Source organism: Peromyscus leucopus, chromosome 5 (assembly GCF_004664715.2).
Source record: "Peromyscus leucopus breed LL Stock chromosome 5, UCI_PerLeu_2.1, whole genome shotgun sequence".
NCBI classification, from domain to species: Eukaryota; Metazoa; Chordata; class Mammalia; order Rodentia; family Cricetidae; genus Peromyscus; species Peromyscus leucopus.
In genome coordinates this window covers 124,923,610-124,947,927 of record NC_051067.1, presented here as the reverse complement: position 1 = coordinate 124,947,927, position 24,318 = coordinate 124,923,610, and the positions used below count along the sequence as shown (strand labels likewise).

The following is a 24,318-nucleotide window of genomic DNA, read 5'->3' as shown; positions in this document are numbered from 1 at the left end:
AAGTTGGTCTCTTACCCTGTCCCCAGGGGTAGGGACCTGGGTGGGGCAAGGCGCAGAGAAAGGGAGGCTAGGAGGAGGGAAGAGGGCCCGGGGCCTGAGAAAGCCCAGCCTGGCTGATAGAGAGAGATTGGTTTCAGCCGGAGCCTCGGGCCTGCCAAGTCCACATCCTATCTGCGGCCTGCGCTTACTCAACATTCATCACAGCTGAACTCGGAAACTTTATCAACGCTAAAGGTTGGCGCCATCTCTAGGCCCAGCCACTCCCGTCCCTCCCCTCGATGGGCCTGATAGCCACTGATAGATTACACAAGATTGTTTCACTCCAGGAACCCATGGCCTATGCTTCTGGGGGAGGGGCAGCATGGGGGAGGGCCCAGGGCACCACAGGGGTTGGAGCTGTGCACCCTGAGGATGGTCAGTGAGTGGACTGGGGGCCTTGTGCCAGGATGGGACCTGGGGCTGTGGAGGCCACGTGCCAGGCAGGGGCGGCTGAGGCCACAGCTCAGAGCCTCGAGCAAGAGAGGAGGAAACAGAACGGTGGAGATGGGCGCTGAGGCCTGGAGTGATTCTCTCTCTAGATGGGTGATAAGAGCTGAGCGATGTGGGCAGGTTTCACTAATGGAGCCGTCGCTGCGTGGTACGGGTCAGAGGGACGGAGGCAGATGGCTGCTTAGGAGGAGACGGCTCCTGTGTGACAAGCCGTCCACTCAGCAGGCTGGGCCGGGCCCTCTCCTCTCCAAGCCCACCTGGAGCCCACAGCGGCCGTGGTAGTCAGGCAGAGCACAGTGCTCTGAGCACTTAGCCCAAACCCACTATGGGTGCTCCAACCTCTCAGTGCCCTGCTCACACACGAGACCCTGTGTTGTTATGTGCCGTTCACATCCTCACCAACACCATCGGCCTCCACACACCCCTCCCCCAGCTCAACCCAACCCTGCCCAGCGTCTGCCCCTCCATCTCTGATTCAAGAATGCTCTCGCTGCCAGGCAGTGGTGGCGCACACCTTTAATCCCAGCACTCGGGAGGCAGAGGCAGGCGGATCTCTGTGAGTTCGAGGCCAGCCTGGGCTACAGAGCGAGATCCAGGAAAGGCGCAAAGCTTCACAGAGAAACCCTGTCTTGAAAAACCAAAAAAGAAAAAAAAAAAAAAAAAAGCAAGCAAGCAAGAAAAAGGATGCTCTCCACACTGTGGGGCTTCCACACCATCAGTGCACCAGTCACGGCCCCTTCCCTGACTCTGTATCAGAGCACTTGGCTGATCTCTCAGGCTCCTCTGTCTGTGGTAATGCCAGCGTCTCAGGCTGACTTGACCCTCCTTCCTTTTCCTCCGGAGACAGACAAGGCTGATCTAGGAACCAAGCAGGTACCCTTTACCCAGTAATAGACACCCTGTGCTTTTGGGGGAGGGCAGAGCTGCCCATGTGAGAAGGAAGTCCTTCAGCAGAGACTGAGGCTGGCCCTGGAAGGCCTTGTGCTGGTGTAGTCTAGTCATGTGCTTCCGACCCTCACACCCATTTTGTAAAAACAGGTGACAGAGACCCAGGGCGTGGGGGCCAAGACTGAGGTCATGAGGTCACTGCTCACTCTTCTTCCCGTAGGTCTCAGCCCAAGCTCTCTGGTGGACCTTATCCCACCACTATTTTGTACTTACACATTTTAAAAAAACATCACACCTATGGCTTGAGGGTGCTGTGGGAGCCAATGACCCCCTGCTGTGACCGTGGGTCCAACTCTGCAACACAGTATATTGAGGGGTGGAGAAGATGGAGGCAAGGTCAGGTTCCCATCTCCACCGGCTTTGAAAAAAAAAAAAAAAAACCAGGCATGGGATGAGCAACGTGAGACATTGCTGCATTTAGAATGGCCCCATGATTTGGGTGCGGTAACCGAGGCCTGGGGCAGGGTAGGGGTCCAGAAACCAGCCTGGCAGGCTGAGGGACTAGGTTTCTTTTCCGTTTTACAGATTAGGAAGCCAAGGTGTGATCTCACCTTGGACACAAGATCTGGCCTCACCAGAGCCTGGGGCCACAGAGGCCTGGACATCAAGGTTCCCAGGAAGTCACTGGGGAGCAGGAGGAGATGGTGACAATAACAGGAGCAGGGTCTGGAGGGAGATAGGGGAGCTGCCAGCCTTTGCTGTCTGTCCTTACCCCACTTCTCACCTCCCCACTCTCATCTGGCACTCGAGCTGTGTGTGGAATGCGCAGGTCCTGGCGCCCAAAGGTGTGGCCTAGGCTCTGAGGTCAACAGAAGTTATTCAAAGGTCAGCCTGTCCAAGGCAAACACAAGGATCCTGAGGAAGGTTCAGAAGCCTGGGAGGACTTCCACCCTGTGGGGCTAGGCTGGACAGGTGCACACTCATTTTAAGGTAAGGCCCCACCCCCTCTATGGAACTTCAGCCAATGCCTGAGCCTCAGGGCTGCCCATTTGCACTCTGTTTTCATTGGCTGCTAGCAGGGGCTGGGCAGTGGTGGGAGGGACCTATGCTCTGCTCTAGGGGTGAGGGCTCAGTCATACGGCTCTTAGGAGCCAGCGAGGAAGTTAAGACATTGTGGGGGTGAAGGGGTGGGAGGCAGAGGCAGGACTGAGTCTAGGGGGTGTTGTGGGAAGCGTTAGTTTCTGGGTGTTCTGAGGAAGATTCGGGCAGAAAGGAACTTTACGGGGAACACTGGTTCCACTCAGGCCTCGCTGTCACTATCCTGGACAACTTAAATCCATCCTGGGTGCCTTAGAGAGAAGATCCCGATGCACGGTCACACTTCCCCACCCCTAGGCACCCACTCCTGGACATCTCCATCCCGGCTGCCATGTCTCAGAACGGGCCATTTGGATATTCCCTTTGCAAAATGATGAGAGTGAGGAGCCTAACTTTTCCTTTAGATGTAGGGGCCATCTCTCCTGGCAGCCCCAAGTTGGGCCATGGGCTTGGCAGTATGTGTAAGTCTGCAACGCTTTTGTTCCTGGCATTTGGAGGGGTGAGATAAGGGAAAGAACCGCGAGTGAGCAGGCAGATAGATGGGGCGATAGCGGCTCCTCCACGCATGGCGCCTATCGCTCTTTTTATCAAGGTTCCTTTTCTTTCTTCTTTTTGTTGGGGGCCTGGGAGGGCGGAACACACCCACCCCAATCCCTCCCACACCCGTGGAGCTTAGGGAGGAGGCCTCTCTTTTTCAGGCACCAGCCAGAAAGGGAGACACAGGCCCCGGGGAGCACCTGGGAGGGGGGGGGGTCCTACGGTACCCGTCTGCCGGGATTCCAGGGTCCCCAAGCTCTGCCTTATCAGCTCCTCACAAGGACCTGCAAGGACACCCACTGCCTTGTTTGATGGGTGAGGTAGCCAGACCCAGGGAAGTGAGGTGCCTAGGCCAAGGTCATACAGTCAGGGCAGATGGAACCGAGAGCCCAGCTATGTCTCTCTGGCCTGGAGGCTCACAACCTGGTTAAGACCTGGTGGGCACAGCTAGGGGGCATGGGGCCCATGGGGTGACCAGCAAACATGGCTGAGGTTCTGCGGAGCAGGTCCAGGGTCTGCGGGATGCAATCTTAGTATCCACAGCCCTGCTTACAGATTTAGAAACTGAGGCTCAGAATAAGGAGATGCCTGAAGGATGATGGGTAGGCTAGACTCTAACCCCCTCTCATGTCCCTGGGTTGTTGGTTGGTTCAGTGTGACTCCTGTGACACTCCAGGTATGAAATTCTGGTGATTGGTGGTGGTGGGGATCATGACCCAGGCTGACAAACATTCTAGAATCATCCAGGTGGTGGTAATCAGAAACCCTGAGCCTGACACCTCAGCACAGAGCCCTGTGGGAGCTGTTTGTCCGCTACAGTAGCTCCCGGAGGCAGCATGTCTCAGCCTGCTCAGCATGGGAGCTACAGGTGCTCACAGAGATCCGCCTGCCTCTGCCTCTTGAGTGCTGGGATTAAAGGCGTGCGCCACCACCACAGCCCGGCAGGTGCGCACTGCCATGCCCGGCTCTTTTGTATAGGGATCTGCACTGGCCCTTGCACTTGTGTGGAGAGCGCTTTACTGACCGAGCTGCCTCTCCAGGCCCTCAAACCAACTTTCTCACTGAAGGAGCCCGTGGGCACATGAAATGAGTACAAGCAATAAGCAAGAGCAGAGACACACCAATTTAGCCAGACATGGTGGGGCATGTCTTTAATCCCAGCACTCAGGAGGCAGAGGCAGGAGGATCTCTGAGTTCAAGGCCAGCCAGACCGATTTGCACTGATCCAGGGATAGGGCTGGGTAGTGCTGAACATGGCCCTCTCTGTACCCACTCCTTCCCTTTGAAGTGGAGGGACCAGGCCCCTTTATAGAGGTGTGTCTGGGGGTTATTCTGCAAATACCTCAGAACCTTTAGATAGATAGAGACTCAGATTTAGACAGAGCCTCTAGGTCAGAGTGCCTCCTGTGCTGTGTGACCTTGGACGATTTATTCAACCTCTCTGAGCCTTGAGTCATTGGAAGAGAAATGAGGGGTAATGGGAGGACTCAGTGTCATAGGCAGGATAAGCCCAACAGTATATACACAACTCAATCAAGATAGCTATCCTCAGTATGGCCATCACTGGGATCATAAATACCTGGGAAGACCCAGGACCACACAGGAAAGTTCCTGCCCTCCTCAGGCCTTCCTATCTCTGGGATTCCAGTGTTTCAGTTCTCAGGAGTGATTTTATATACACAGGACAGGGCAGAGCTGAGTGCTCCCACCCCACTGGGCCCAGCTGGCCTTCCACGGGGCTCCCTGCCAGTGGGGTCAGCTTGGCCTGGCCACTGCCCCAAGAGGTGTTGGGGCTGACAGGCCTTGGTTTCTCTTTCCACACAGCAGGTGCCTCACGCCCCCATGGCTGCCTTACCTGTCCCTCAGCCGGAGGATTAGCCTGGCGCAGCCCTAATCTTGGCGCATCACACCATCAGCGAGAATCTCGGATCAGCTGAAGGAGGCAGCTTTATCCAGACAAGCTTGCAATGGCACCCGAGTCCCATCTGGGTGCCGCCTGTCACAAGTGGCAGCTGGGCCGAGCTGGGAGGCGCGATGGCTGAAGCCAGGCCTGGAGCTAATTGGGCTTCTGAGTGCTGCAGACCACAGCCCTCACGGCCGCTGGGCGTGGCTTTGCATGGGCACCTTGACATTTACTGAACTACCTGTGGTCTAACCAGGCACTGCAGGGCAGCAGGGCACACAGGCAAAGCTTCCTGGTGAGGCTGCGGAGGCACCATGTCTGCTGGGCAAACAAGGCCACGTTGGTATGGAGATCTGCCCAAAGCTGTGTGTGTGTGTGTGTGTGTGTGTGTGCCAGGGGCTGTCATCAGTCCTGGAGGCTGGACACTATGGCCTGGGTATCAGTGTACCAGTGTCTTCTCTGAGTGGGGCCTGATGGACCTAACTGGGTCTGGCCACCAGTTTCAGTGGCTGGACATTTGGGGGACTTACCAGCCTGGCCTAGAGGCTGGGAGAGCCATCTCCTCAGAGTCGGCCAAGGGCTCCCCTCTAGGGCCCCTTTCTCTCCACCCTCCTCCCTACCTTCCTTTTCAAAAACATAATTTATCTGTGTATTATCAAGAAATCCAGACACTTTAATCAGCGAGCTATGAAGTCAGAATTTCCATTCTTATCTGTGGGGAGGAGTGGAAGGAGGGGAGATAGCGCGGATCGCTGGTGGGGAATGTTAATGGGCGGGAGCCCAGGCCGCTGGCCACCGAGACGTGGGTATCTCCTCCATTATCGAGCCGTATCTTGCCAACCATCTCAGTGCAGTAATGGGGCCAGTTCAACTTTCCGAGTTATCACAGGAGCTGAAACCTGCGCCGGAGGAGGCTGGGACCAGAGACAGTGCAGGGAGGACCAGGCTGCGGCTGCTCCAGGAGAGGGCTGGCCGGCCGACTGGGTGAAGGCCTGGCGTCCATGGGCTGTCCAGGCTGCCAGGCGAGTGTTGGGGTGCCCCTGTCCCTGGGCAACTGTACTTGGTCAAGCGGGGTGTGGGACTCAATGGGGAAAACCAAGGCAGGAGGTGCTACGGTGGCCCAGGAAGTGGAAGGAGGCAAGAGGCATAAAGGCAGCAGGGGCGTGAGGCCCAGTGAGTCTATACAGCTCTGATCTTTGCTAAAACCGTGGCCCAAAGTCACACAGTGGGGAACAATGTGGAGACCAGAGCGGGCTGTGGTGGAGAGCCACAGACTCCGGGTTTGAAAATGGGTGTGGCTGCCCCCTCCCCCGCCAGCAATCAGTGGCCATTGCTCTTTCCCACCCCAAACTTTCAGATGGTGGCTCTCCCAGGGATCTATCTGATCCTCGAACTTTCTAAGCCTTGGTTTCCCCATCTGGGCCTTGAGTCCAGGTCTATTCAGGCTGGTGGGAGCGGACACGAAGCTGGGCTGGGGCACACTCAGCATGTGCTCCCAGTGATACCTGCGATAGCTGAGTGTGGGGAGACTAGGTGGGTCACCCACACCAGTGGTGCCCAGGGCTTTGAGCCTCAGTTTCCCCTTCCATTCCAAAATTCTGTGTGCCAGAAACCAGAGGGGTCCTAGAGGGGTAGCTGTAGGTCCTGCCCCTCACTGGGGGCCAGTCCAGCAAGGTGGGGAGGGATACCTTGTCCCTAAACAGCAAAGGAAGTTCTGCAGGAAAGAGTCATCTGAGACCCCTAGCCCTGGCCTCCTTCTTTCCTCCTGGGGTGAGAGAATAGGGAACGGAGGCAAGTATAAGCCTAAGGGCAGATGGAAGGTTTTAGGGCTTGAAGTCAGATGTCAGGAGGAACTGGCAAGAAGATGTCTCCGGGAGACAGAATTACAGACACGTGAGGACGGGCCATCAGCAGTAGAGGGAGGGGACAATGGCCCCTTTTCCCTCTTCACTGGCTCTTGCTGGCCATGTCTCCTCTGTCAGTTCTCTTTAATCCTTGTCTCCCACCAGGTAGGCATCATAGTGCTATGTGTAGTAGGGAAACTGAGGCTCAGAAGGTTGGGACTCACACGAGGGCCCCAAAGCCGTACAGTGCACCCACCTGTATGGTAGGAGCAGACAGGGCTGTGCATACCATCCCAGGCAGGCTCTCTTTCCATAGTGAGAACCTCATACATAGCTGTGAGACCCCGAGGTAGCATCTCTGACCCTCCAGTTCTTAAGGACCAAAAACAAAAACAAAAACAAAACAAACAAACAAAAAAACCACTCCAATCCTCTATTTCTTCTGGGTAAAAGGGAGAACCCCAACCAAAGGAAGTACCTAGAGAGATGCTTAGAGATGTGGAGAAAGTACTGAGTACACGGGAGTACTCAGTGATGGGTGACACCAGCTGGGTCTACTGCAGCCCTTGGTCAAGGCATGGGGACCAGTCTATACCTCCCTGGCTCAGAGAGGCTGCAGAACACTCATTGGCTTAGAGGTCACTGCCAGCTGGAGCAGGCAAAGGACAAGGGGGTACTTGAGATGGGGGGGGGAGGGGAGGGCTGCTGATGTGTCTACCCAATTCTGTATAACGTCAGTGCCACATTCTTGCCCAGAGGACTGCTGAGGAGGGAGAAGGGAAAAGCCAGCCTGCAGAGGCCCCAGAGACCTGCAAGATGGTGCGGTTGACACTGTGGGTTACAGATCTCTGCTCAGAGAATCTCCACTCTGGCCACAGACCCAGCTTCGGTATTGGTTGGCCTTGGGCAAGGCCTTGATGTTCTCGCTCATAACAGGGGTGGGAAAAGGCCACCAGGGTGGTGTGCAACACATGACACTCGGGCTTCTGGCACATGCCAACACCAAAGCCAGCAGGACTGGCAGGGTCCACCCGGTAAGAAGCCACCTGGCACTTCAGTGTGCACCTCCAAGCTCCCCCTATGGCCACAACAAAGAGGTGCTCTTATTGCTCTCTGCAAGTAGAAACTGAGGCAGGAGAGGTCTCCTGAGAAGCCAGGCTGAGCCTCCCTCCATGGGGGACCTGTCTGTGGCTGTCTGGCTTTAGGCAAGGGCTTGCTTGTAGCCTAGAGTTCACAGGTAATGGGAGTCATGCCACCAAGGGTCCCTTTGACTGGGTCTACTCTGAACAGCACTGTCCCTAAAGTACCTACTGTATACTGCCCCTGCCTAAGTGGTAAACACCACGGGACAGGGTAGGATCTGCTGTTTCCATTCTTCAGGTGAGAGATCAATCCAGGCTGGCTGAGCACTGGGAAGACACTGAATGAGGCCCCTGGGAAGAAGCTGGGGCTGGGGACTGAGAATCCTAAAGTTAGTGCCATATACGAAGGATGAACGCACAGCTGAATGGGGAGGGTGGAGAAGGGGAGTCACTGGCCTCTTGGGGACAGCCCTAGCCAGCCCTGGAGGCATCACCAGACACCAGGATGGGCTGCTTCTGTTTGCCTAGGCTCTCAGCAGCCCCTGTGGTCTGTTGGGCCCTGGTCAGGGCAGGTCTGAGCTCCTGGGCCTAGACATCCTCATGCGAAGTTGAACAGGGGCATTTTCCTGTCAGGCCATGTGACCTTGGCAGGCCCCATCCCTGTGGGGCTCACCATGCTCACCATGTGTCGTTAGTGGGGGAGCCAGCCCATAGGTAAGAGCTCAGCTGCCTGCAGGTTACAAGTGTGCACATGGCCCCTCAATGGGGTAGAGGCAGCCAGCTGAGACATGGGGGTCCCCGTTCAGGCAGTTCTACACACCATGGCCAGTTTCTTGACCTTCCGGTGGCCCCTTGCTCCCCCATTCTGCCCATGCCTTCTCTCCCTCACCGGACTACCAGCTCCTCTGTAGATGGACACTAACCTGGGAGATCCAGGGGGTTCCACTTGGCTGCCTGGATCTGGACACTGCAGAGCACAGAGGGGAGAGGTGTGTGAAGGAAGATCACGGAAAGCTCTACTCTTGTCCTCTCTGACAAGGAATCGCTAGCTCACAGAAGGCAAGCTGCACACCGAGGTTGCACAGTTCGGGTGCTCCCTTGACAAATCAGTGCCAATATATATGCAGGAGGGAGAGGCTGGCCAGTAATAGGGAAGATACCAGGCCCCTATGTCTATTCCACACTGTGGGCCAAAGGGCAGGGCCTCTGTATGGAACATGCTGAGATCTCATGGGAAAGAGCTTGGGAACAGGGATGTCCCATCTCAGTTTGACTGGAAACCAGACCTGACCTGATCATGAAGAGATGGAGGAGAGAGGGAAGGGAAGGGGGCAGTAGGGGAGGGGCCACAGCTGCTTTGGGAGACAGGCACTGTCACCCCCACACTGTGGATGGGAAAGCAAAGTTCCTGCTCTCCTAACAGGCCTTTCCCAAAGTCCTATGGGCAATAAGAGGGGCAACATCTGGCTTTGGTGGGCCCAAGGAATGGTACCCAACTGAGACAGGCTCCTTCTCGGGAGCCTGAGGAGCTGAGTGGCAGCAAAGATATCCCGGAATGTGAGAGGGTGGGTGTGGGAGCAGCCCTGTAAAAGCACTGAGGCTGAAGATGCCTGAACGGGGCCCCCATGACTCTACTGGAGCATAAGCCCCACTACAGTGCCTCTACCCCACTGAGGGGCCATGCACACACTTGTAACCTGCAGGCAGCTGAGCTCTTACCTATGGGCTGGCTCCCCCACTAACAACACATCCCACAGGGATGGGGCCTGCCAAGGTCACATGGCCTGACAGATGGGAGAGGGTGGGGTATGTATGACATGATTCCTGAAGACCAGTGATGCTGCTGTCCCTCACTTTGCCACACCTTCAGCCAGAAGAGGTCTGTAAAGCAATGTGTGTGTGTGTCTGTGGTCTTAGTTTCCCCATCTGTGAAATGGGAACAGGGACCATAGGCACCTCCAGGCAGCCTCAGGGGGATGGTGGGCAGGTGGGCATGAATCAGCCAGGGCCTGAGTATGGCCAGGCAGCTCCATGTGGGCTGGGTCCATGGGTTTTGTGATACCAATCAGGAGGCAACAGCTGCCTCCGTGAGGCCTGTCGATGGCAGATAGGCTGGCCTAGAGTATTATTCACGAGCCGTCAAGCCCCGGGACCGTCTGGTTGGCATAGAAACAGGAGATAAGGGGCACAATTAATGGCATCACATTCCTCCTCCTTTCTCCCCAACTGACCCACTTAAATCGGTGCCATACTGGGTTCCTGTGACCTCCAGGGGGGGCTGGGCCGGAGGGACTGGGTCCGGGGCTCAGGCCAGGGTAGGGCTGGGTGAGGCTTCCCTGGGGGCTGCCCTTGAGTTGAAGCATCTCAGAGAGGAGCACCAAGACGGCAAGAGCAGCTGCAAAATACTGCAGAGGCCTCCATTCCTCCCATAGGCCCACTGTACAGATGTGAAAATTAAGGACTGCGGCTGAGAGCAGGCAAAAGCCGGAGGATGGTGAGACACCTTGATGGAGTTCCTGGTCCCAACAGCAAGGGGCAGTGTCCACTTCATACTTCCAACTCGGGCTTCACTACTTTCTGGGACACAAAGCTAATTTTTTAGCACTCAGTTTCCCCGGAGGTACCATGTGAGCATGGGGCCTACGTAAGTTCTTTCGGGCCCGGCACAGGGCAAGCACTTAGTTGTCATCCGTGACCAGTGATGCTGCTGTCTTTTGCCCATGCTGTCCACCTACTGCCCTCTCAGGCTCCAGGGAGGTAGGAAAGCCACCAGCAGGTGGGATCAGAAGGCCCAACAAGAACTGGAGACCTCATGTGGGCTCCAGAGAGTCAGGAAAGGGTTCCCTACAGAGTGCCTCCTGCCTTGGATCGCTCTGAGAACCATCAAGCACCAGGCCAGTGCTGATGACCAGGGCTTGGGACAACAGGGTCAAAACCGGAGCGGGCAGCTCACATTCACTGAGCCCTGGATGACAGACACTGCCACAAAGGGAAGACATGGAGGCAGAGGAATCTCCAGGAAGTGTCATGGGCCACCAAAGCCCTTGAGGGGCCTGACCAGAGGCACCACCTATACTTACAAGGGGGGTGGGGAATGTTCTGTGTAAACAGTCCCTCTATGTCCATAAAATACAGCTAAATCCCGGCCTCTTACTGGGCCTTCACTCTGGCTCTCCTGGGAATGGGGCTGTCCTCTGCTGTCAGCACCACTGGCCCTGTGGGTGGGTGTTAGGTGTTAGAAGGAGTTGGCAGATGGCTTCTGAGTTTGGAGCAAATTAGTCATCCTGTGGCTACCAATAATTTGCTTAACTGAACTGTAAGAATGTGTGAAAACACCTCCTCAGAGACAGAGGGCTGCGGCACCAGGCGGGACTCCTTCTCCAAGCCTGTGCCCAGTGACCTAGGTCTTTAAGCATCTGGGATCACTAACTCCTGCCTGACCTGGGGACTCCCTGTACCCGAGTGCTTATCTCAGCCCTATTTTTCAAAGAGGGAAACTGAGGCCTGCCCTACATGTCAGTACCTTCCTGACTTCATTCTCACTTACTGGCATCTTGCCTTTCAGCTCTTCACATCCCCAAACCGCCCAGTTTTCCAAAGCAGAAAACTGAGGCCAGGTTACTATTCACTGAAGTGCAACCATGGCTGGCCCATTCTTGGCACTCTAGAGGGCGGCTACGGAGAAGCGCGACCCTGACCCCAGACTTCTCGCCTGCTTGTGCCTCCCCACACCTCTCCTTTCCTCATACGGTGGATAGAGCTGAGTCAGTGCTTGCATACAGCAGGTACTCAATAACACAGAACTGCATACAACAGGAGAACAAAAAACACTCCACTGCACACAGCACCATCGAACTCTCAATAAACACTTGTCTGCTCAGGCAGATCTATACAGATCTCTCCGGACGTGTACCTGCTGAGCTTCCCAAAAATCAGTCAGGTCAGTGGAAACCACCTCGAGTTTTTCTTCAATAAACTCCACGGGAGTCACACCTAAGACTTGCCAGGAACCAAGAGCAACCCAGCATGATTCAGGGGAAACCACCCTTCGCAGGTGACAAACCGCCCCTGGCCTCTGAGTGCAACCTAATTGGAATGAGGGGAGGAGTGTCCTCTCTCTCTCCCCTCCCTGCAGGCAGCACGAAGTCAGTTTTCTTTCATTTTGATGGACTGTACCACTGGCCGCAGGGGGAAGATCAACTTCTTGCCGATTAAGAGTGTTTGGGAAAGTGTCCCAGATGGACGCCCCCCGTTGTTCCCTCTTTTGCTGCCCAGGCCCCCTGCTGCCGCCGGACGCCCCCACACTGCTGTTGCCTCGAACCCGGCGGGGCCTGGTGGCCGTAGATAAGGCCTCTTATCACTCTTGGCAATCGCCATTGGGCGGACTGGCCCGCGCTTAGGCCCCCACTTATCAGAGCTTACATCGACTGGGCAGAAGGAGAGCTGGCGGGCCGGGGCACCAAGGGTCCCGAGCTACACCCTGCCCCTCGCCCCCTCCAGGGGCCCGGCCTATCATGTCAGCCATCTGGCCGGCTAGGGCCGCGCTCCTGCCTCGCCCTCCCCCCTCTCCCACGTTTGAAGTTAATAAATGGAAGCGCTATCGCGGCTGCCATCGGTTGCAAGCCTTATCAGCGCGGCACATCTATCTTTGCGCAGAACAAAAGGCGCACGGAGGCGCGGGCAGCTGCAACCCTGCTTTGGTGGGGGCGTGGAGGGCGGCGGCCCCTAGAGCTCAGCCTGCTTCCCCTCCGCACCCTGAGACCCGCCACAGGTGAGGCCAGCGCAGCCGGCGCGCAGCTGCGAGGGCCTCACGCACGGCCTTGGGCAGAGAGCGGGCGGGCAGGCGCCGCCGCTTGGTGACAATCAACGTTCGCATCTTAACGCGTTTAGATCTGCTAGGGGAGGAGGAGCCCAGGCCACGAGTTGCACAGAGAGAGCTCCGGGCCCCGCCCTCCCCCAGGCTTGCTCTCCTCCTCTGCTCCAGTCGTGGGGTACTGTGAGGGGGTCGGAGGGGCTCTCCTGCACAGTCCCGGTCCCGGTTCCCAGAGTGCGGGGTTTCGCGGACCCAAGTGGGTTGGGCTCTGCTGGGCTCCCGCGGCCTTATCAGCGCTGGCGATCCGTTCCCAACCTGAGATCTCCCTGCCCTAGCTATCTGCATTTCTCATCAGGCTGAAACACACACACGCTCACGCACACACACATACACGCGAGAACAGAACCCGGCAGAGGCGCACAGGGGAGGAGGGGAAAAAGAAACCAGAGAACCAGCACAGATCGGGACCTGTGGGTGGCTTTAATACTTGAGTTGACATGATAGAAGGAGACTTTCGGAAAACAGGTCCGGCTCGAATTTGGGGAGTCGGGTTACCAGAACCCAGATTCCTGCCTCCGTCCCCCTCTCCCGAGACCTCAGTGGTAGGGACACCCTCACAGGCTAGAATGCACATTGGGTCCTGGTGGCAGCGTCATGTGGGCAGAGGAGGCAGCCAGGCGTCTGGAGCTGGGAAGCCGGATGCCCCCCTCCCTGGTCACCTCGTGGGCAGCCCAAATGACTTGTTTCTCCCGCCAGGGGGAAGCTCCAGGGAGGAAGCCCCGCGCCCTGCCGGGAGAAGCGCGAAGTTATTATTGGTGTGGCGTGGGGAGGAGCTCTTCCTGTGTGCTTACTGGTTCCTAGTGCAGCCAAGTGGCCCCGCAACCTAGTGGCCCAGAGAGCACAAGCTCCTATGGTGGGGGCATAGGTGATGTAGGAGTACAGGGCCTGCCCTACTCGGGAAAGTGCCCACGGCAGGACCTGCGAGAAACTTGGACGCACGCAGGAACGACGCTCGAGTCCCCGAGGACCCTGGCTGGTTCAGAAAAGCCCCTCGGATGCGGGGGTGGAAGGAGGGGTGCCCATGGGCACACAAGGGCACTATTTGCCCGCGTAGCGTTGTTAGGGGCAGTGGTGGGTCAGACCTCTATATGTCCCCAAGCAGGCAGAGGTCAGATCGAAAACTCCAGAGTTGGGGCGGATAAAGGGGGTTTGGTCAGCCAGTGCCGAGCGCCTGGGCTGCAGCAGCCTCCACTACCTCACTCCCCGCAGCCACGCCGCTCTGCGGTCACAGCGCTGCGGTGGGCGCCGGCCCGCCCCGCAGCCCTAGGTACCCCTTATTCCCAGGTCTTTCTCCTTCTGCCTCTAGATACAAAGCCTGGGAGAGTCAAGCGCGCCAGATAAGATCACAATTTCAGCCCGTCCCGACAGAGCGATCTTATCAGGATGGGACTTGCAGAATGGAATATTTTAAACTTTATCTGAGCCCAGATCAGGGCCGCCCTATCGCCGCACCATCTCTGAGATGCGGGGGAGGTGCAGGCCGCGAGGTGGCCGGGCTCTGCCGGAGCCGCGCCCCCAGTCACTCTCCTTCCGGCTCTCGGGACCCGCCACCCTCTCGGGGCCCGGACCCCCTGGGTGCCCATGACGAGACGCGGGGGCCCTGCCCGCCGGCAGAGATTAGATTACGCCGCGCTTGGCACTCCGCGCGGGGGGCGCGGCGCGGGGTGAAGGTCGCGGGCGCAGCGGGGCTGGGCGGCCGCACAGGGGCGGCGCAGGGAGGCGAGGCGCGAGCGGGGGTCCGGCGGGCACCGCGGGTAAAGTTTGACTCACGCTTGATCTGCCGGGATTGCTCTGTTTCCTCCTGGACATGTCTCCGGCGCCGCGCGCCCTCGCGGCGGCCGCCTCTAGCCCCTGACGGGCGGCGGCGGGCGGCAGGGGCGCGGCGGGGCGGCTCATGCCCCCGGCCCGTGGGCTCCACGGCTGCCTCGGCCCGCGCCCCCAGCCCGCCGCGCCGCGCGTGGGCCGCCGGCGCCGCCGCGGAGGCCCGAGGCCACGGCCCTGCGCTCGGCGCGCGGACTGCCCGGCGGGCGGCGGGCTGGTGGCGGCTTCTCTGCTCCGGCGCAGACGCCGCCGCCGTTCGGCTTTTCTCAATGGAACCTGCGAGCCGCGAGCGGCGATCCCGCGGCCGCCGCCAGGGCGCTCCCGGCAGGCTGGCCGGGAGGGCGGGGCCTCCGCGTAGCTGGCGGCCGCCCCGCCTCTCGCCACGCCCCGAACCATCCTCCGCGGCCACGCCTTCCCGCTCCCGCTGGCCCCGCCCCAGACCGTCCTTCCCGCTGGCCCCGCCCCAAACTATTGCTCACGGCTTTTCTGCTCGCCTCGGCTTCCGCGTACTCACCCAGCCTCTGCCTGGCTGTCTTCCCTCGCGCTGGCTCCACCACTCAGCCGTCCTCCTCCCACTGACCCCGCCCCCCAGCCCATTCCTCATTGATCCAACCCCCTCAGCCCGTCCTCCTCCCATTGACCCGGCCCCCCAGCCCATCCTCCTCCCATTTACCCTGTCCCTCAGCCGCTGTATCGCACTGACCCCGCCCATCAGTCGTCCTCCTCACATTGACCCTGCCTCTGGTCCTGTCCTCAGCTGTTCGGCCCATATTGACCCCGCTCCTTAGGCCGTCCTCCTCAGATTGACCCTGTCCCTCATTCTGATCTCTTCACATTGACCCTGCCCCTCAGCTACTCACACTGACCCCGCCCCTCAAGCTCGTCCTCCTCACCCGAACACAGCCTCCGCTGTCCTCGGCCTGACCCCGCCCCTTTGCTCGGCCTTCTCACAGGCCCCGCCCCTGCACTCCCCACCACCCCGTGCTGGCCCTGCCCCCAGCCCGTCCTTCCCGGGGCTAGCTCCGCCCACGTCTCGTCCTTCCTCGGTCTCGCCCCGCCTCCGCAGGCCCGCCCTTCTCCTTAGCCCCGCCCCTGCCCTGTAGTCCTTCGCTCAAGCCCGGCCCTTCCCCGCCCCCCCAGCTCAGCCTTACCCACGTCTGCCCAGTCCTCAGCCCAGTCCTCACCTCCTACGGGCTGGCCCCAGGCCGCGCTGGCCCAGTCCAGAATTCCCACCCTCGGTTCTTGGTAGACCTCTAGCCTGCTTCGCTAGTTCCAGTTTCCCGAGGCTAGGTCCGCAGGCCTGGTTAGGACTTGGAGACCTGTTCTGAACTGCAGCCCCGCAGCCCCGCAACACAGTCCCCTGGCTTGTCTGGCCCCGCCCCTCCGCTCTGGAGCTCCGCCCCCATGGCCTAAGTTATGTTGTCCCTCGCGGCTCTGCGTTCCAGGCAGCCAGCAGTGGGGTCCGAATGACCGAGGCCTGGACACAGAGTTTGTGTTGTTCAGGACTTGGCATGTGACAGAGGTTCTGGTCTGGAAGGAGGCTTCAGTATGAGACTCCTGGAAGCGGCAACCCTGTGTTCTGCAGCTTCTGATGGTTGTGGCCTCATGGGCTGGGGAACCTCAGGTTTTCCCCTCTTGAACTCAGACCTGTCTGGAAATCTGGGAGGAGCCAGGGGTCTGTTGGCCTTCTTGCTTAACTACGGCCCAGGCCACAGTGGACATCTGCCGAGGAGGTGTTGTCCCCGGGCCCCCAGCCTTCCCTGTTCATCCAGCCCCAAGCAGGCAGGTTTACAGTGCCCACACAGTCAAGAAGGTACCTCGTGTTCTTTGAGGACACTGAGAGGCGAGACATGCTCAGGATCACACAGCTGGAGATGGGAGTCATGTCCTCATCCAAATGGAAAGTTCAAATGGCTGTCATTGACGTCTGCTGTGCCTCTTCATAGCACACAGGGAAACAGAAAGGCCTCCACAGACAACACATCTGGCCCTCGCCTAGTAGACAGTCTTCAGCTGGTACAACTGTCACCATTCATGTCCCCTGGAAGTTTGCCAGATGCCAGGTATCAGGTGTTGTAGGTGTGAGACCTGTTTCTTTGCAGTTTCTGTTACTGTTGCAAAGAGGAGCAGAGGGGTGTCGACCTCTTCCCTGCCACCACTCTTACTCTGTGAAGGCCACTGTGAGGGACTGTCCAGTGGGACAGGATGCTGCCCCCTCTCCACTGGTCATTCAGGAACACCAAGGCTAGGACCCAAGGTCTGCACAGAGTTGCCCAGCTTCCCGCCTCTCCCCAAAAGGAGCTGTCCCTTCTACAGCTGGGACCCCACATCTGCAGGGTCTCCTCGGTCTAGGGACCCCAAGATGTTTCAGCACTGGACAAGGCATACCTCTGGTCTGTTTCCTGGGGTACTGCCTCTTCTTTACAGGAAGGGACTCAGGAGCTGGGAGTCCTGGGAGGTGGCTAGGGGCTGGCATGTAGGGATGTGGTGAGAAGCTGGGCGCTCAGTAAGTAGCACCTAGGCTAGAGCTGCTGGACGAGATCTGTGTTGAGTTGGAATCTGAGAGTCGTGAGAGGAAACTGTGGTTTTCGATTAGTAATGTCTGCCTGGGATGCAGGAGAGTGAGATGGCATCTCTTTGGGCTCTTCTTTGCCTGATGTGATTTACTTGTATGATGCTCTGTATACAGAGTCCAGGCTGGGAGAGAAGGACAACACTCAGCAACACAGAGCCTGTCGACCAGGACAAGCTGCATCATTTGTGGGACCAAAAGCAAAATGACAATATGGGACTCCTGTTTAAAATGAAGAGTCCCAGCATGGTGATAGCAGAATGCTGAACCATAACAGCCTCCCATCAGGGGCTGTGTGTCTCCAAGGTCCTGTGCCTAGTAGAAAGTCCTGCCTAAGCGTGCAGCTTCCTGAGTGCCTTCTTCCCCTCTAACTTCCCCAGGTGCCCACTTCGGGGCCCCAATTCCCCTGCTTCTGAGTGTCCACTGGGAGTGGCCAGTTCACAGCCAGAGTCAGCAGGGAAACAGGATTGCTTCATCCAAAGACCTTGTGGTCAACTCCGTGTGTAGAGCAGGGAGACTCAGTTCTGAGCAAGGAAATCCTGCTGCGGTTGTAGGAAGAACTCCTGCTCTCCCAGGGAGCCAAGGCTTAGTAGTAGGTCCCCAGAAGCTTTGCTGAGAGGTGCCAAGGGTGCCAGCACCCACTGTGGGTACACAGGACAGGGTGAAGGTTTTGTTACTGTCAGAATTCTCTGAGAGCCCTTCAGAGTTGGCTTGGGTTTTCTCCTGGGAGCCTGTGTAGGTCTCAAAGGGTTATGCCATGGAGGAGGCATCTTCCAGGCAGAAAGCAGCAGGGTGGTTCTAGGACACATAATGCTGCTGTTTTGGTGATGGCCCAGAGATGTCATGGTTGCAGAAACTGAGACTTGGACAGGCCCAGATCTTTTCTAAGAACCCAGCTCAAGAGACACAGAGCTGGGATGTCACCTCAGGAAGCAACCCCAGAGTTTTGCTGGACACAGGTCCAACTGCTTTGCATCCTCTTCTGTTGTTTTGAAGGGTTGGACCCTGGGAAGGATGCTGGTTTCCTCCTGGTGCTGGAAGTGGTCACAATTGCCTAGGGCTCCTCAGACCTCAGTCTCCAGCCCCCAACCCTGGGGGTCTAGGTTTAGGTCTTGTCTGGCCACGGTCCTCTACCCTATGGCCGGCTCCTCTGACTGGTGGGCATATTCTGTGCTGATTCACCCCTGCACTGGCTTTTGGACTATAACCAAGAGACTCGGAGCACGTTTTAGAAACTTATGCTAGACCTCGAAGGATAAAGAGGATGCTCAGAATAGAATAATGGGAGGGTCACTGAAACAGAAGCTGGGAGGCATGAGCATGCGGCTGACTCTATGAGGCCAAAATGGGTGTGGGGCATAAGGCCTTGGGCCAGAGGTCAGGCTGCAAGATGACACTTGGCACTGGTTTCTCAGTCCTTCCCAAACCCCACTTGCTACTGCAGCCATCCAGTCTCTGTGGCTTCTTCATCTTCTGGTGGCTCAGATGCTCGAAGACTTGGCTTTCTTCCCATCTCCTCTAGACCTCCTTGACCATCATCCTGACCACTGTCTCCAGCTCCAGCTGGTCCAACACTCACTCACATCCCCATTAGAGGCTGAAGCCAATGGGAGTCATGATGTCAACTACACAAACATTGTCTTAGCTGAGTGTGGTGGTACATGTCTCTAATCTCATTACTAGGGAGGCTGAGGCAGGAGGATTGCCATGAGTTCCACTATTGCCTTGAGTGAGACCCTGTTGGTTTTTTTTTCCCCCCTGCCTTAACTGCTAAAGGTCCTAATGTGGGTCCCAAAGTCCTGTGGCTACAGGGCCTTTGCATTAGTTGTCTGGGTGCTATGTACACCCTTCCCTTCCATTGCCTGGTCCATCCTGCTCACCTTTCCAGAGGGAATCCCCCCTGTTCCTCTCTGTTCCAGCTTGTAAGGCAGCTGCAGGTAGCTCTTTAGCACTAGGCACTTAGTTATCTCTTACTAGCAGTGGCAAGGAGGGGTATCATGGTACCAGCCTTCATGCTGAGCATCCCATGCTGAGCATCCCTCGATGAGCATCCCATGCTGAGCACTGTCTTGTCCTCGTATCGATCATAGCAGCTTTCTGAAGGAGGAACTGCTAGAATTACCATTTGCCAGGTGGGTAAATGGAGGCTCAGCAAGGTGAAGTCACTTGCCTGAGCCACACAGCAGGTAAGGGCAGAGCTGGGTTCCTCCTGGAAAATGCCCATACTCTGCCTTAGAATGGATGCTGCTGAATGCTGCTTTGGGGGAGAGGCCTAGACCTTTCCCCTATCCCTTACCTGGGTCAGGCCTCTCTTCCTCTACTGCCAGTCATCCTGGGCCCTGGAGACACCAGGCAGCCGTGCTAAGGGCCCATCCCGACATTTGTCAGCGCCAGCTCTGTGAAGGGCTTAATTAACTTCCTGTTTCAATGGAGGATAATGAGTTTTAAACACCACGTGACTCCCTAAGGAGGTCAAAAGGCAGCCAGGATGTCAAAATAAATTAAGTTAGGAACTGGGAGGGCCCTGAAGGAGGCAGGTCTGGTGGTGCTGGCTCCCCGATCCGGCTGGCTGTCTAGGCAGTGCGGGACATTGGTCTGTTTCCCCTGGCTCTGGCTCTGGGGAGAGGGCTCAGGCAGTCCTCGTCCCTGTTCATGGCCACTACAGAGATCAGAAGACAGCAGAGGGAGAAAGAGCTGGCTTGGGCCACCTGCCCAAGCCGCTCACCTGGCCTCCAAGGTCATGTACACAGCTGAGGTCCCTAACAAGCCATGCTCTCTGACAGCCGGGGACCACAGGCTTATGCCTAGATGCTGTCATTGGATATTGTGAGCGTAAGCCAAGATCCACCCTTCATGGTGCTCCTCATGTGACTTCTATTCCCCCTCCAGGCAGGGGTGTGGACAGAAATACAGTCTTCCCTGGACATCACCTACGTCTGAGCTGGAGGTCAGGGGAACCTGTCACTGGCAGGACCTGCTTCCTTCTGCATGCTTACCATTCCTGCCTCATCCCTCCTTCCTCTCTCACACTCTCACTTCCATCCTCCCTTCCTTCTTTTCTTCCTCCTCTCCACGAAGATGATGGGCCAAGTCTGGGGTTAAGCAGTGAACCACAGATACCCCTGCCTCAGGAGTGCGGGTTTAGAGAAAGAGGGAGACAACAGACAGAAATAAATGGGTGGTCTGGACTACACGGGCAGGTTAGATGCAGTGGGTGGCAGAGGAGAGCAAAGAAAGACTGTAACATGGTAACGGAGGTGGACAGTACTGGAGGGTCAGACATTAGCTCTGTGAGAGCTCTGGAAGGCTAAACGCAATGGGTGGCTGTAGAATACACTGGAAGGGTATGTGTCTTTCTGGGAAGCCAAAAAGGGAGACACTGTAGCTGGGGGTGATGTGGTGTTGCTAGGATGCCAAGTCTCCCCAGAGCCTATGTTGGCAATGTTTGGGGGTGCTGAGACCTTACAAACTGGTTCAGTAGAAGTCCTTTGGTTGCTGGGATCTGCACTCAAGAGGACAGGGAGTCCTAATCCTCTTTTGGTCTCTCTCTGCTCCTAATCAACATGTGACTTTTGTTTCTCCTGTGACCTCTGGCCATGGATGCCCCCCCACCCGTTACCCTCTAGAAATGGGTGGGTGCAGGTGCTTGCCCTGAACCTCTGGAGCTGTGAGCAAATTGGAGTCTTTCTTTTTTTAGCTGCATGGTTGCCTCAGGTATTTTGTTGTATGCAATGCAAAGCTGACTCACAGGCTTTCCTCAGCGTAGCTGTGGCTAGGGGAGGTTAGTGATACATGACCAGAGTAAAGACAGGAGGCAAAGGAGGAGCTGGATACCTGCGGGGGGGGGGGGAGGCCGAGGTCGGGTGTAGGCTGAGCAGGCCGTACCCACCAACCCTCCTAGTCTCACCCACGTTCTGGCCACAAGACGTGCTTCAGCCAATGGGAAGTCAGCAAGGGTGATGCCTGTACAGGCTTTTTAAACCCTGGGGCAATGGACTGGCCTGAGGCAGATGTCTCTAGGAAGCTTGCTTCAGCTTTCAGCCACCTCAGCTGACTGCAGCTGCTGGAGTGAGGCCAGGGGACGCAGAAGCAGGACCTGCTCAGTCAGCACCCAGAACCATACGTTGAATCCTTATTCAGCATTGACTACTGGGGTGTTAGTTATAGGGCGGCAGTCATATGTATGGAGTGGGGTACTCAGCACCCGCTGTGGGACCAGCTGCAGATGAAGGCTGTGAAGCGGTCTGTCAGGACAGCCAGGGTCATCAACCATACTCTAGGTATGGGGACCTGTGGGATACAGGGTGCCAAGGAACTTAGGTCATGGCCAGCTCTAGCCAGGTGGGATGTTTATGTACAGTGGCTCCCATCGTTGCTTATGACAAGATTCTGGGGAACACATTGTTGTTTTCAAGCAGAACTAAGGTAACAGACAAGACCCCCAATAGGCTAGGTGGAAGAAAGGACCGTAGCCTATTGCCAGGGGCCAGAAAAGGCCCCTCAGAGAGATGGCTTCACACTGGTGTGTGTCCCGGACGTGGTCATGAGGTCCTTTGAGCAGCCCCTGGTGCAAACGAGAGCTGAGATTCTTGGGGTGGCTGCAGGCATGGACAGAGGCCCTGTGTCTTCAGGGGCTCTTCCAACCCTTAGCTGTGCTCAGGTAGAGGGGAGGGAGGTCTGTCTGGCAGTCACAGCTATCCCAGGGAAGCAGTGGACAGTCTGTTTGGAACACGACCTCAAGAACAAAGCTAGACCCACGGTCACCCTCCTGGGACTCAGTAGGCTTGGAACAAGGAGACCAGCATCACCTGGCTGGGTCTCAAACTGCTCTTGGCCTGCAGCTGCTGTATGCCACTTGTCCCCTGCTCTCCACGGAGGAGCATCAGTGGCCTCTGTCTTATGTCCCGTTCTATACCATGGGAGGAGCCCCATCCCGGCCTGCTGGGGACTGTGGAAGCTACTGTGATATCACTCCGAGGCCTGCAAAGGGAGCAGTGTGAACCGCCTCAGCCGTCAGTGAGCGCTTGTCATGGAGGCAAGCCCAGAGCCTCACAAACACCATCTCTGCCCATCCCACAGCCTCGCATGAGATCTTACAGAGCCCATTTAAGCCCCGGGTCTGGTCGTGAAATCCAGATGTTCTGTGCCAGCCAGCCTTCCATCTGGAGCTGGGGCTGAGGAGAGAGCTGCTGAGGGCCAGGGTGGGAGGATGTGTCTTGAGCATGATATCCATTTAGGGTCGGAGCAAACAGCCAAATCCGGCCGTTCTCATCACCGTGGCAAAGCCATATGCTCTCCTTCTGCAGCTCCAGAAACAGCACTGGAGGTCTTGGGCCGTAGAGACGGGGCGGGGGGGGGGCTGTTTACCCATTTCCAGCCAAACCCTGGGCCTAGGTGGATTGCTCCTGCCTCTCCTCCGTGCCGTCACAGGGCTGGAGACCAGGGGCCTTGAGTTTCTACCCTCAAGGCCATGCCAGCAGCCAGGGAGGCAGACAGTGTTCTCCGTGAAAGTGGTCCGTGACCTTGGGTTCCCTTGCACCCAGGGAGAACAACAGTACAGGTCTCACTGTGTCTGCCTGACTATGATGCCCCACCCCCAGGGGGTTGGGGACTGTGGCCTGGGGAAGGTCCTGTTTCACTCACCTCAGCTTCTGGAAGTTGGAAGAATCTGTGGGCTGCAACTGGGTCTGCCTGGCCCACACGGACAAATGTGGACTTCTGTGGCTCCTGGAATCTATAAGCTCCAGTGTCTCATGGGAACACCACAAAGAACCCAGCCATGGGCACCTAGCATTATACTGTACCCTCTCATACCTGGGTAGCTTCTGTTCCCCTAAAGGTGCCTTTCTGGATCCTGTCCTCCCTCCCTCCCTCCCTCCCTCCCTCCCTTCCTTTTGTGTGTGATAGTGCATGTATGTGCAGAGGTCAGAAAATATGTGTCGGCTCTCTCCCTCCATCTTTCTGTGGGTTCTGAGGATTGAACACAGGTCACCAGGCTTGCACAGTAAGTGCCTTTACCCACACAGCCACCTTGCCAGCCCAATACTGTCCTTTCAATCCTCCCCACACTGGGCACACTTTCCTAGGCCCAGGAGCACAGATTCCAAAAGGTACTACAAGCAAAGACAGTATCCAAAGCAGTCTGTTGCGGAGCAGAGGAAGCCCTGAGTGTGTGAGGTCCTGAGGGAATGTGTGTTGTTGACAATGGGCATAGCCATCCAAGGACGAGGGAAATGGCAAAGCCTTCTCTTCTGGTCCCCGTGTGGACACTGACAGTGTGTTCAGAAAATGGCCACCATAGCTTTCTCCCCCTGAAGACCACTTCCCTACAGAGACTGTTCCTACTGAGATATCTAAACCTGCCTCCTCCATCCAGCTGTACACCATAAACCCCGGCCCTTTGTTCAGCTGTCTGCAGCAACCCTGCCTCTCTGTTCAACTCTATCTAGTAAGACACACTGAGCTTCCAGGGTGCTGAGGTTTCTCCATCAGAGAACCTAGGCCACCCAAAACCAGTTCTTTCTGTGTGTCCTTCTGGATCTGCCTTTTCTTCATTTCCTGACTTCCCCAGTCAGGTTCATTCCTGGAGCCATGATGGACATGGTAGCAGACCTTTCCATGAACCTCCAGCCTCAGTTCCCCAGAGACAATGGGCTCAACCCATAGAAATGCCAAGTGTGTCTACGCTACCAGTGGCTCTCTTGACCGTCTTGTTGTCCGGCCCCCAGTTGAAACTCGAAGTTTCTGCCTGTCACCTGTCCTCCATCTGATCCTGGGCATGGTCATCTCTCCTCCCCTCCTCCCTAGGCAGGCTGAGATAGACTGGGGACTTACAATGGATGCTGTGGAAATCTATAGCCTGTATACTCCTCCCATTGAGGCAGATCCTGAGGGTAAATGACAGCCAGAAGAGGCCTCAGAGCCTCAGGGGTGAAGTGGCCCTGCCTAAGGACAAAGGACATGTTTGTGTGATAGTGACCCTGATGATTCCCAGGGTTGGTTCTCTCTGCAGCCCCCTTCCGGGTAACTCACTGTTTCTTGGCTCTCATTTCAATGTAGTCTTCAGGGAAGCCTACCCAGGGCTTCCCTAGAGTCAGGCCCCTGACTGCCAGATGCATTCCAAATCACAGGTATCAGTATTTGCCTTTGCCAGGCAGGCAGTGGGCACCTGGATGTGTCCTGGAGGCTGAGCAGGTGTGCTTTCAGAGAGT

General features: G+C 57.0%; 1 protein-coding gene across 1 annotated transcript in view; it reads right to left on the bottom strand.

Moving 5' to 3' along the window:
• Zfpm1 (zinc finger protein, FOG family member 1) overlaps positions 1 to 16,420 on the bottom strand; it is a 60,638-nt gene extending 44,218 nt beyond the window's left edge. The window contains exons 1-2 of the mRNA XM_028880835.2: positions 16,353 to 16,420; positions 14,485 to 14,987 (exon numbers count right to left, since the gene is read on the bottom strand). Coding sequence (XP_028736668.2) covers positions 14,485 to 14,987; positions 16,353 to 16,420 — 571 coding nt within the window. The remainder of the gene's footprint in view (positions 1 to 14,484; positions 14,988 to 16,352) is intronic.
• Between the last annotated feature and the right edge of the window lie 7,898 nt (positions 16,421 to 24,318).